The sequence below is a fragment of the Haemaphysalis longicornis genome, unplaced genomic scaffold (assembly GCF_048455015.1).
Source record: "Haemaphysalis longicornis isolate Haplotype H1 unplaced genomic scaffold, Haemaphysalis longicornis Haplotype H1 scaffold_14, whole genome shotgun sequence".
Lineage (NCBI taxonomy): Eukaryota > Metazoa > Arthropoda > Arachnida > Ixodida > Ixodidae > Haemaphysalis > Haemaphysalis longicornis.
The window spans coordinates 45,523,141-45,536,287 of NW_027526245.1; the positions used below are offsets into that span (position 1 = coordinate 45,523,141).

At 48.1% G+C, this 13,147-nt stretch overlaps 1 protein-coding gene across 1 annotated transcript; it reads left to right on the forward strand.

The window, feature by feature from the left end:
- The first annotated feature begins 9,966 nt into the window (after positions 1–9,966).
- On the forward strand, positions 9,967–12,929 carry LOC144164880 (uncharacterized). The gene is made up of 3 exons (XM_077695122.1): positions 9,967–10,247; positions 10,458–11,498; positions 12,737–12,929. The coding sequence occupies exons 1-3, from the start codon at positions 9,967–9,969 to the stop codon at positions 12,927–12,929; spliced, it is 1,515 nt and encodes a 504-aa protein (XP_077551248.1).
- The last annotated feature ends 218 nt before the right edge of the window (positions 12,930–13,147 follow it).

A 13,147-nucleotide genomic window follows, 5' to 3' on the forward strand; every position in this document is an offset into this window, starting at 1 on the left:
TGCACACGTTCCCTATGGGTGATAAATGCTCATAGAAGCTAAAACTTGGCGTGGTACCACGGTTTTTACAGCAAAGCTGTAAATGGCTAGGATCCAGCAGATCGTCTCCGGTCCCAGAGCGATATAGACAGGAACCGCTAGCGAGCTTAGCGCCACGTTGCGGAGCCCATTCGAATCCCCGGAATCGTAAAACTGCGCGCCACACCCCCGTGCATTGAAAAAAAATATACAAAATTAACAAAATACAATGTCCTAGGGCCTTCATAGAGCATGCACCATTATTACCATACCCGCGCTATAGTAAATTTCTACCCACGATTACTGTGTGTTTTGTAGCATAATCTACACTGGCCGAGGTTGAGCAGTTTCGCGTGTGTCGTGAAGAGCCGTACTGCGCAAGCGCGAGGTACATCGGATTGGATTCGATTCAACTCGCTTCGCTTAACTTGGCTTGGCTTGGCTTGGCTTGGCTTGGTGTGGTATAGATTGAACAGGATTTGATTAAAGCGGATTGTGTTGGATTGTGTTGCGTCATAGCCGCGGCAGACGGACCGGCGCCGGCGCGTGCCCAGGTATGCGCTTCAATTGCGCAGTAGCCATGACTGATGTTGCGTCGGAGCCGCTTGATAGCCGTTTCACGTGGCTCGTGAAGAGCCGTGCTGAGCACGCGCAAGGAGCAGTGACTGGACAGGAATAGACTTTCAGTTAATAACCAGGAACAATGATCAATAGCAAATTACAAAAAAGCGTGTTTTAAATGCAGAGCATTTAACTCACGATGTTATGCGTCCGTAACTTCGCGTCCGCACCAAGGCAGCTGCGCCCTCTCCCCCACTCCTCCTCGCCCTCAACACGCTTGCAACAACAGGTGCAGCGCGCGCTCCGGTGTTGCAAGCACCGTAGCAACAGCAGGTGCGGGCGCGTCGTGGCGTGACGGGGGCGTGATAGCGCGCTCTCTCTCCGCGTCCTGTCTCTCTACTGCATTCGTTGGAAATATAAACCCGGGTATCGGCGCGTCAGCCGCACTCCAGTTCTGCTTCGCTCTCTTCTCGTCGCGGTTGTCGCAGTTGCTAAGCGATCGAAGCAAGACCTTCGACACCCATCGCCACCGCCACGCACGTAACGCCGCTAATGCTCTGCATTTACTCGTGCCCCTCCCGCGGGGGCATGTCGGGGTTAGTTTTTGCTGCGTGCACCCCTTGGACTACGACCCAGTCAAACCTCACGTGGAGGCTCGGCACCGCAGCTTTGCTGGCCATCCCTCTTCACGGGGTGGAAGGGCTCTGAATTTTTTTTGTTATGCTACGCAGAAATGTGTTGCGCCTTCTACTAAGCTGTTTTCTGGAGGCGGAACTGACAAACGTGCGGTGAAAGGACCCTAACCACACAGAATATTTAGGATGAGCTTGGGCGGAGCAATTGCCGCCATATCCAACCAGGCTAACCCCGCCTTATCCCACACAAACACCACTAGCACCACCACCATCAGAGATACGAGGGCTCGCCGAATTCAGAAGTTCAGAGGAGCGGGAATATATTGCAAAAAGGACAATACTACCACGGCCGAGCAAAAGAAAAGATATGTGATTAGGGCAGGCGCCGCACCTGCGCCGAGACGTGATTAATACGAGCCGTGTGTAGTCTCATGCACAGCAGCAGTGGTTACCAGCCATGCCCGCAACTTACGCCCATACCTAGGCGCCCATCCTATGACCGATAATGATGCCGCCGCCAGCATCGTTGTACGTAACAAAAAAAGGTGGGAAACGTTACCGCAAGCACTTTGAAAACGAAATTAAAACTCAGATTATATGCCGACACGAATTGAAATGTCTCCGGGTAGAAAATCGAACCGTGTATGGGGCTTGCGATTACACGGATATAAAATCACATTTTTATTTTTGGCCACCTGGTCGCCGCCGCAAGCTCTGTCCTGCAGAAAAAACTGGCCTGAAAAAATTAATATAGATTACCCTATATGTTATACCAGATACCCGTAGCGCAAAAGTACTCAGAGTGGCGCTAAACGCAAGCAGCGCTGCCTTTCTGGCAATCGTTAAAATACCGAAAAGCTTTGACGCCCATTTTTGCTCTTCGCCTGCAGGGACGTGCAAGAATGAAAAAAGAAAAGACAAAACCTAAGCACGCAGTGATCATTAGCCGGATATTGTACAGCCTGCTGTGCCGGAAGCTTGCCTGTACTGAAGAAACCTAAACAAACACCATTATTGATTGGTGTTTATTGCGCCTTGCTCGTGCGCAGTTCCTGCGCCATTCGTTCGGAGGATAGGGCGTGCATTTACCGACCCCTCACGACAATACATCCGTTTCACAAAGTTCTGAGAGCTTTTCTTTAAGTGTAGGGAGGAAGGCCCGTTGATTGTCCTTGAAAGTATGAAAGATCGTTGTTGTTGTTGATGATGATGATGGGTGGATGTTTATGGCGCAAGGCTGACTTGGAAAAAGGAGAGCCAAAACAGTGGTTATGTATGACCGATGTAAACAAACTCTAAAATCGTGCAAGAAAAACAAAATTCAAATCAGTAAAAGACACTGAGGATGGCTGGTGTAGAAGGCCAGGTTGAGATTGTGTGTTAGATGAAATTAGGTCTAAAAAACTACGCGCGATAGGAAATGAGGTGTAAACATTTGATTTCTGCCAGAAACTTAGCAATGCATTGTAGAGGAATCATGGGATCATCCGCTACAAAGAGTGCTGGGTGTAGTGGAATCTATTTTCTGTAGATTTGAAGGAAGTGCTTGCATCTTGTTGTGTGGAGTGCTTTGCATGTAACGAGGATGTAAAGCATGGTTAGGCCCTCCGCACACGCGCTACACCGGGATCTTGGAGATCCAGTGAACAGATGGAAGTGTGTAGCGTGTGAGTTGCCTATCTGTAATCTAGGTAGTGCAATATCGATTAATCTTTCCTCTGAGTCACTAGTATATCATGCTAAGTGTGGTTTTATTATGTGTAACTTGTTATCTGTCTGTATACAGCAGTCCGTTTGCCATGTTTTGCGAAGGTGTTGTCTTATGTGTGGCTTGAGGTCCGCGTAGGGTATTGTTATGTCCACTGTGTTTGCAAGTGCACCAGCGGCGGCCATTTGATCCGCGGTTTTTTCTCCGCTATTCCAGCATAGCCTAAAACGCAGCACGGGATAAGTTGAAAATATTTAGCATACACAGACATTATGGCATTAAAGACAAGATTGACAATGTGGTTTTTTCTGGGTCTGTGTGAAGAAAATGCACGCACAACGCTTAAAGAGTCTGTAAAGATGACGGACTTAGGAATTCGGTTTTAAGAATGTGCTGAACAATGAGTAAAATGCCATATGCGTTCTGAGAGGATAGTAGAATGTATACTCATGGTTCTGTAAGAATTACACATAGGGCATGATAGGTGGATGATACCATAGTTTAAGTGTTTGAGGCATCACTATAAAATTTGCACATTTATATTTATCCTGCGGCGAAAAGAAGTGCTGCAAAATCGCAGTTCTCGGAACCCTGTTCTTAGTCATTTTCATGATAGACAACTAACATATTACACACTGAAGTGGCCATGGTTTCAAAATGTCAGTAAATAATGATGTGTATATATCTCAAAACTCAACGGAAAGACCTGAAGCTTCCTCTCTCACCCTCAGTGAAAAGGGGAAAGAAACAGATGGACGATTTGAGAAGAGCTGGGTTTTGAATATATAGTTGAGGACAGGTTTAAAAGGATGTTTATTCAATGATGAAACCTTAAAAGCATATAATAAATCTATGTACAGTCGTTGATGTTCAAGGCACCATTTGTTACATTCAACGTACAGACTCTCGGCCGGGCTAGTGCGGAATGCAGCAGACGCAAGGCGAAGGCCCAAGTTGAGTACTGGATCAAGAATATTTATTGCTGTTTTTGATGCCGACCCATACACGACACCGCCGTAGTTTAATCAAGACACGACTAAAGAGGTCAAGACCTGGAGAAGCAGTTCTTGGCACTATAGAATTGATGGGAATGTCATTCAAAATGTTCAGTGTTTTCATGCATTTATGTTTAGGTTGTTTGATGCGTGGAATAACGCGAGTTTTTGATCAAATGTGACACCTAAAAAGTAAGAAAAGGATCAAAGCTTGTGAAAATATGCGAAGTTGGAGTACAAAGGCGTTTATGTCAACACAATCATGCGTACTACAGTCACAGCGCACTGCAGTCACACAGCAGTAACACACGCGCGAGTTCTATGGAAAAAAAAAACTTGTTGCAAAGACAAAAATTCCAAAAGGTCACATGGTCAAGCCAAGAAGGTTGTTGTTCAAGCAATCTTTTTCACCCAAGAAAAGACGTTTATTCAGTTTGTATATTCGCATGAACATCCCTGTCTTTCCAAAAAGGTCACTACAGATCACTTGGCTCACTCTCGCTTTCTTCACTTTACACTAAACCTATCATAGATTATGTCAAAGACTTGGCAGATTCCTTTGCGTTGCTTCATAAATAGGTTCCCGTGCTTTGAACCTGTTACTTATGCAGTACCCTGTGTCTCAGGGAATTGTTTTACGCCGTTATCTCTTCTTTCTTTGCGTCCAGATCTCTCCCGTACAACACACTCTTCAAGTCGAGCCTTTTTAGAGGCCTTGGCGAGCAGAATCATAAGATTATGTGCGAACCAATTTCTGAACTACTTTCTGCAGCCAGCCCTAGAAGATACTTTCAAAAAGTTGAGAGATCGCTGCTTGCGTGCTCTCTATACAATACACGGAGCGCTATGATGGGTATAAAGTGCAGTGGGCCGCCGCAAAGGTTAGGCGCCGGTAGAAATACTTCGCATGTTTTTGCGATTTGTTTCTTTGTTTCCGATCTTTTGCCATTCTCCTATGCTGATGCCTCAAGTCGTAGAAATATCTACGTTAATGACACCGGTGTCTTTTAATGAGTACAAACCAAACAATTTTTACCCCCTAATGGCGTAAAAAAGGTTTAGTATAAGTGAAATAAGGGCTTTGGAAAGTCATTACCTTCTTTTTCTTAGGTTGCAACACCATAATTTGCAGCTTTACACTTTTTGTTTGGCAAAACGCTGTTGACCTATTGCAACACCGTCGGTTTTATGTACAGACTAGAACGAACGTGAAATGGGTGTATAGTTGCTAACGAAACAGCTGAGTGGGCGGCCGATCTAGCTTTTTCTGGTGTTGCTAAGGTTCGCGGGGCTTTGTTAGCCGTTGATAAGTTTTAATAAATTTTCTTGCTGGCCTGACGCTAAAATGTCCTGGCTAACTGCGGAAGGTTGTGACAAATTTAGCCGGATTTTATGAGGCCGTTCCGGCAGGATATTTTTGCGTTTACATGGCAGAAAAGGTTCATCACCCTTAAAATCGCATAGCAGGAGCTGCGCATACGCATATGCCCCTTGTACTGGCACAAGTGCACTCGCGAAAGCCGGCTTCGCTGTTATATTAACGTAGCTAGGGTGGTGCGCCCACTACAGGGGGCGCAGTTCCTTTTTCTTGTTTTTATTTTAAAGCCAGAGGACCAAGATCAATCTTCAACAGCTCCGCTGTTAACGAATGAAGCGAATTCATAATATTTTAAACATCGTTTTTAAACAACCATCCACCCGCTCGTAAAAAATGCTCAGATCCATCCGTCTAAAAAGGTAGAAATCTCCTCAAAATTGCGAGATATTTTACAACCTTTTTTGGGTTCGAACAGCCCAATTCGCACCTTTCCGCACATGTGGCAAAAAGAGTGTTGCGATAATGAACACCGTTCTTAGAGGGCCTTGAACGGGTGTGGAATAGGTGTTTGGTATTCAATAAAATTTCATGACCTATCGAACATGAGAACTAAAGCACCATTTCGGCTCCTTTTCACGATTAAAACGTTTTGGCAAATCCGCATGCTGTGTGTACACGTTAACATGAAAAGCTTTAGGGGAAAATTTGCGCTTAAATTTTTCTTTTTTGTGGCAAGCCCGCCGTTTTTATCTGAGTGCTCTCCTCTGCTGCCTAAAATACCATGTAGAGCAGATGTAGTTGCAAGTATATACTCTTTCTCTCCCCTTGCATTCCGTTGGTTTTCTTGCTCGAAGAATTTGTGGTCCAAATCCCACTTGTCAGTGTAGAATGTCCCTCTATGTTATGCTGCACTCTCAGCCGATGGACACTGTAACTCGTAGTTGCACTACCCAGTACTTTTTTTTGGTGTGGTAGGCAGCCTTACACCCTTAAGTTGGGTCTTCATAAACGCACACTTTTTCCTTTACATAATGTTTTTCAAACACCTTCGAAATGTGCCCGCAATGGCTCAAGATCTTCACACCCTTTTCGGCGAAAAAAAGGTGTAAGAACGTTTAGAGCGTGTTTCCCTCTCACTATAGTGCAGATTGCCGTAACTGGGCCTCGCACCTTTGGGCAATTCAACTTGGAGCTTTCAACTCCGCTTCAGCTATATTTCTATTAGCACCGCTGGAAGCACAGGCAGAATTGAGCAAACTTCGCTTATGCGCATTAATTTGGTTTCGACTTGTAAAATGCTGTTTCGAGGCTCAAGTATGCCACGGTGATGCAAAATGTAATCTGCAACTGGCATTCTATTCGCATGGGGGTCTTTACACTGACTGTTAATGCATGAGAAAAAACATTAGGCTCACCATATAACGCCTTTGCGGTGTCGGGAAACGCACCATCGGCATTAAGCAACAGTTGCCTAGCTTTAAAGCAGTTGGTTGGTTGTGTTTTTGAGCGCAGATATTTCTATGTTCTTTTACCGTTTTGCTTTTGATATTCGTCATAGATTTCATCTCTGTTCGTTCCATCTCGTGAAGTGTAGCTACATCAAAACCGAGACGTCTTGGCTCATTATCTGAAGGTAGTTGAGCTTCAAATTTGGCGCCCTCAGCATCAATATAATTGCGAAGGTCTGCCTTCGTAAAACTAATTTCCGGCCAGCTTCCATTACCTTTTCCAAGCCGGCTATATACATTTTCGATTATTGAGTCACCGCGAAAACAACTAGCCAGGGTACGCCTCGCCAGAGAAGAAAATGATGCGCGAATCCCACAGGGTCGGAAACTTTGGTTATAAATAAGGCTGAGCTGGATCGCACAGAAAGTAACGAGTAGTCTTACTGCTTCAGAATGAAGAATCGTTTTATGCTTTAACGACTATACAAAATATGACCAATTGGGTGAGGAAACCAACTATTTTAGTCAAGAGCAGAGGGACTAAGATAGTCAAAAGCAGAGGGACTAAGAGGATGTCACGAGGTGAAGTGAACACGATAATAAAGATGCGCTCCACGGGATATGCTCCGGACACCCCGAACATCATCATCGTCGCCTCCAACATCATCATCGTTGTCTTGCCAAGGATTCAATGACAACATGCCAGCAACGACGGAGGGATGCGGTGACGGGGAAGAAGAAGAAGACGCGTGTGGAACGAGGTGGAGATACATAGCTGTCGGGCGTTCGGACACGAGCGTGTAGCGGCGAGCATCGACGGGTGACATCAGCACCTACCATCCACCTGTCCTCAACTCCAGCATCGGAAGGGGTCAACCGTGCGTCCACGAGGGCCGCATTCTCTTCAACCGCGAGAGCCTGGAACACGGTGCACCACAGGGGACGTCCATACGTGATCGGGCCCCCACCTACAACCCATGCCCCTACTGGCCCACGCCGACGCCGCCACGCCTTACCCGGACTGACCCATGAAACTGTAAGGCGTGCGCTATGTTCAAAGTTTTGTATAGCCTCTTCCGGATGGTTAAGGTGTCCTCTTTTTGGTGGTACGTGTCTTTGTTCCGTGTGTCTGTCGTGGGTTTACCGGTACATAAACGCAGTTATCCCTGGTCCTTTTCTCTATCACATTGCTTCGACTAAGAACCTGACAATAATTGGCGTCCGCGACAGGACCAGTTCGTTTAATAATACCCATAAAACCCACAATGAACACACGGGAGCTCATTGCCATGGGCGAACGCTTAGGCTTGAGTGGCGAGCAATTGAGGCAGTGGGTCCAGGCGGAGCAGGAGCACTTTCGCGACGAAAGAGCGTTAGAACGCGAAGAGAGAGCACGCGAGCAAAAAGCTTTGAGCGAGAGGGCCGAGCACGAGCGGGTGAAAGCCGAGCAAGAGCGGGTGAAAGCCGAGCACGAGCGGGCTCGTGCAGAAGTAGAAGAACGCAATTTGCAGCTGCGGATTCGCTTGGCGGAAATAATTCAGCGCGAGGAGAGGGGGCCCAAACAGATGGCGAGGGACAAACCACTGGTCAGGTTCAGACTGCTACCGCTCAAAGCTTCAGCGCGCAGAAATTTCTTCCCCCGTTTGAGGATAATCGTGACGACCTGGACGCGTACCTTAAACGGTTCGAATGCGTAGCTCAGAGCGAGGGCTGGCCTAAATCGAAATGGGCCATTGCGCTGAGCACGTGTTTGACAGGAGAAGCGTTGAAGTTATACGGCCGTCTCTCGCCCCAAGAGTCTCTTGACTATGATCAGGTCAAGCTCTCTCTGTTCCAACGCTTTCGCTTAACTGCAGAGGGCTACAGAGGGCGGTTCCGGGGATCGAAACCCGAAAATTAAGAGACTGCAAAGCAGTACGCCGCCCGTTTGAATGGGTACTTTGAAAGGTGGATCGAGCTGAAAGCCATAGAAAGGACCTTTGAGGATCTCGCAGACTTGGTTGTCACTGAACAGTTCATCGCCAACTGTCACAAGAAGGTAGCTATTTTCATCCGGGAACGCGAGTGCAAGACGCTTTCGGCGACAACTACGGCGGCGGATAACTTTATGGAGGCCCAGAACCAGGCTAATCTGTTTCGGTTCCAAGAAGACTGTAAGGAGGCTACCGCATCCACAATAGCTAAGCTCAGCTCAAATAAAGAATCAACTTCTGCTACGGGAAACAAGTGCTTCCTTTGCGGGCGAGAAGGGCACCGGGCATCTGATTGCCGATCAAGAACTAAGCCATTGTTTTGCCAGAAATGCCGCTCGAACGGACATGACGCGAAGTCGTGCTAAAATAGAAATCCTTCCGCCGGTCAAGTGTCTTAGCTGCGCGTAGAGCCCGACAGGTTAGACGAGCCAAGTCTCGAACCGTCCACAGTCCCCGAGACAACCGAGAGCCACGTGATCAGTGCCATGAACGAAGCCACTTGCGGGCGTAGTATGAACATTAACATGCCTATCGTGACAGGCATTCTTAATGGAGAAGTGGTTCGTGTACTTCGGGATACTGGGTGCAACACGGTCGTTGTGCGAAAGGACCTTGTTCCACACCGGACGTATACCGGAGGGCAGAGTACGATTACTCTGGTGAATGGTAGTTCTTTTACTATGCCGGAGGCACTAGTGACCATCTCCACACCGTTTTTCTCAGGAACGATTGTGGCCAAATGCATGGACTCACCCATATACGACGTTGTTCTCGGCAACGTCTTGGGAGTACGAGACCCAAATGACCCGGACCCTAACTGGAAACGTACATATGACTCAAAGACGTCCAACCCGCATAGGACGGAGACTGTTAGTGTCTTAAGATCCGGTTGCCGGAACGAACGCGCTCCCATAGACACAAGAAAATTAGACGTGACCAGAGAAACACTGAAGAAGCCTCAAGCCAAAGACCCGACGCTGAAACGATGTTTCCAGCAAATCGGTCAAGAATTCCATAGCAAGGGTAAGACGTGGGGATTCTACCTGTCCAAGGAGATACTTTACAGAGGATACAGTTGGGCGTCTGAAAGAGAATGTAAGCAAGTGGTCGCCCCGGCTCCCCTACGTCCCAGAATTTTAAGCGCCGCACACGAAGGCCTGCTATCGGGACATCAGGGCACGAAGAGAACCACTGACAGAATTCTGTAATCCTTTCATTGGCCCGGTATTCAAGCAGACGTTCGGCGGTACGTAAGTTCGTGTGACCAGTGCCAAAGTACCATTCCGAAGGGAAGGATACGGCGGGTCGCCATGGGCAAGATGCCTATTATAGACGCACCATTTGAACTGGTCGCAGTCGACATCATAGGCCCTCTCTCACCCACGTCCAATTCTGGCAAGCGGTACATTCTTACCTTGGTGGAGTTTGCCACCCGATACGCTGACGCTGTAGCTTCGAAGAATGTTGACTTGGCATCTGTTGCCGAAGGACTCTTGGAGATGTTCTCAAGGGTCGGATTCCCAAGAGAGATTCTCTGCGACCGAAGCTCGACCTTTACGTCGGACCTAATGAGGGAGGTGAACTATCTTCTGTCAGTGAAACAGCTACATACAACGCCATACCGCCCGATGTGCAATGGGTTAGTGGAGCGCTTCAGTGGTACATTAAGGCAGATGCTGCAGAAAATGTGCCAAGAGAAGCCTAAGTCCTGGGACACTTATCTGGCTCCCCTCTTGTTCGCCAATCGTAAAGCCCCGCAGTGAAGTCTGGGATTCTCACCGTTCGAGCTTATATACGGCAGGCACGTTAGAGGACCACTCACGCTGATGAAAGAGCTCTGGACAAAAGAGGAAATCAGCAGTGAAATCAAGACAACCTATCAGTACATCCTCGAGTTCAGAGAACGCCTGGAAGCGACGACAGAGCTCGCCCATGAAAGACTGAGGGAAGCACAGAAGAACCAAAAAGGGCACTATAACATGCGCTCTTCACGTCGGCAGCTTAAGGTGGGAGACAAGGCGCTCTTACTTTTGCCTACAAGCCACAACAAACTGCTGCTCCATTGGAAGGGGCCGTTTCCAGTGATTGAGAAACGGAACGAAGTGGACTACTTACTGGATCTGGAACACAAGAAACAGCTGTTTCATCTCAACATGCTGAAACCGTACAAAGAACGCGACCCAGGGCCCAGAAGTGCGATCGTCGCAACCTTTATGGCAGTGGACGAGTATGAGGCGGAACAAGCGTTGCCTATGGTCGACGTGAAGGAACAACGCAGAGTTGAAGATGTAGCAATTTCTGAGCATCTCACCTCAGAGGAACAACTCCAGATAAGGGAAATACTTAAGAAACACAGCAACCTCTTCTCAAACAAACCCGGCCAAACTTCTTTGGTGCACTGCCATCTCAAACTAACAACCGACGTTCCCGTGATCACACCCCAGTACCCAATACCTTTCGCCCTTAAAGAGGTAGCGGAAGCAGAAGTACAAGAAATGCTGAAACTGGGCATTGCTGAGAAGTCAACGTCACCCTATAATTCCCCTCTGGTGTTGGTTAAGAAGCCTGATGGATCTTACCGCATATGCATTGACTTTCGTCGGCTGAACAGCGTGCTTGTAGCCGACAGGGAACCCATCCCCCGAACAGATGTGGTTTTCGCTGAAGTCAGAAAGAAACGCTACTTTTCAAAATTTGATCTTGTCAAAGGATACTGGCAGGTTCTATTAACAGAGTCGTCGAAAGAGAAAACCGCCTTCTCAACGAGTTCGGGCCACTACCAGTTCCGGTTTATGCCCTTTGGCATCAAGACCGCATCGGCCGTCTTCACGCGGCTCATGAGGCATGTATTAGAAGGGATTCCCAATGTTCACCACTACATTGATGATGTGTTGGTGGCCACCGATGATTGGGAAGACCATGTAATCGCACTCAACCAAGTATTTGAAGCATTATCAGCAGCGGGCATGAAGGTAAAGCCAGAGAAATGTGATATAGGCTCACCAAGCATACGGTTTCTCTTGCATGTCGTCGGCTCTGGAGCGGTAGAACCCCTGCCTGCGACAATGAGGAAAGTGCTAGAGGTCGAACGGCCACAAACCAAGAGGCAAGTCCGCGCATTCCTCGGGCTAGCAGGCTACTACCGACAGTTTATTCAAGACTATGCGATGCTAGCTGAGCCTTTGGTAGACCTAACGCGAAAGAACATGCCTAACAAAGTCGTGTGGGACACCACCTGTGAAGGTGCCTTCCACAAGTTAAAGCTATCACTCTCAATCCATCCGGTATTGAGGGCCCCTGACTTTTCCAAGGAATTTTTGGTGCGCACGGACGCGTCGGGAACTGCCCTGGGGGCTATCCTAATGCAAGAACACGAAGACACCCTACACCCAGTTCTATACGCGAGTAGGAGACTCCTACCCAGGGAAATCAGGTACTCGGCTATAGAACGCGAATTCCTAGCGCTTGTGTGGGCGGTGCAGAAGTTTCACTTATATCTGTATGGTACACACTTTATCATCCAGACTGACCATCAGCCATTGCTATACTTGAACAGGGCCAAAATGGAGAACTCCCGTGTACTACGCTGGGCTTTAACGCTACAGGAGTTTTCCTTCCGAGTGCAACACATTAGGGGTGCAGACAATATTGGCGCCGATTACTTGAGCCGCGCATAGAATAACGGAAATCTGTCTAGGATGCATTACCTTGGGATGTGTTTGAGTGCAATTATGTGAGGTTCGTTACCGAAACTGCGTGCATAGGACTGTGAAAATACATTTTTTCGTGAAAAAATGCTAGAGTGGGGGGACATTGTCACGAGGTGAAGTGAACACGATAATGAAGATGCGCTCCACGGGATATGCTCCGGACACTCCGAACATCATCATCGTTGTCTTGCCAAGGATTCAATGACAACATGCCAGCAACGACGGAGGGATGCGGTGACGGGGAAGAAGAAGAACACGCGTGTGGAACGAGGCGGAGATATATAGCTGTCGGGTGTTCGGACCCGAGCGTGTAGCGGCTAGCATCGACGGGTGACATCCGCACCTACCATCCGCCTGTCCTCAACTCCAGCATTGGAAGGGGTCAACCGTGCGTCCACGAGGGCCGCGTTCTCTTCAACCGCGAGAGCCTGGAACATGGTGCACCACAGGGATCGTCCATACGTGATCGGGCCCCCACCTACAACCCATGCCCCTACTGGCCCACGCCGACGCCGCCACGCCTTACCCGGACTGACCGGGCAATTGGACTCATGAAACTGTAAGCCGTGCGCTGTGTTCAAACTTTTGTATAGCCTCTTCAGGATGGTTAAGCTGTCCTCTTTTTGGTGGTACGTGTCTTTGTTCCGTGTGTCTGTCGTGGGTTTACCGGTACATGAACGCAGTTATCCCTGGTCCTTTTCTCTATCACATCGCTTCGACTAAGAACCTGACAGAGGAACAGTTCCTACTTCAATTCGATGTTGTGAAAAATGGTCGGGTT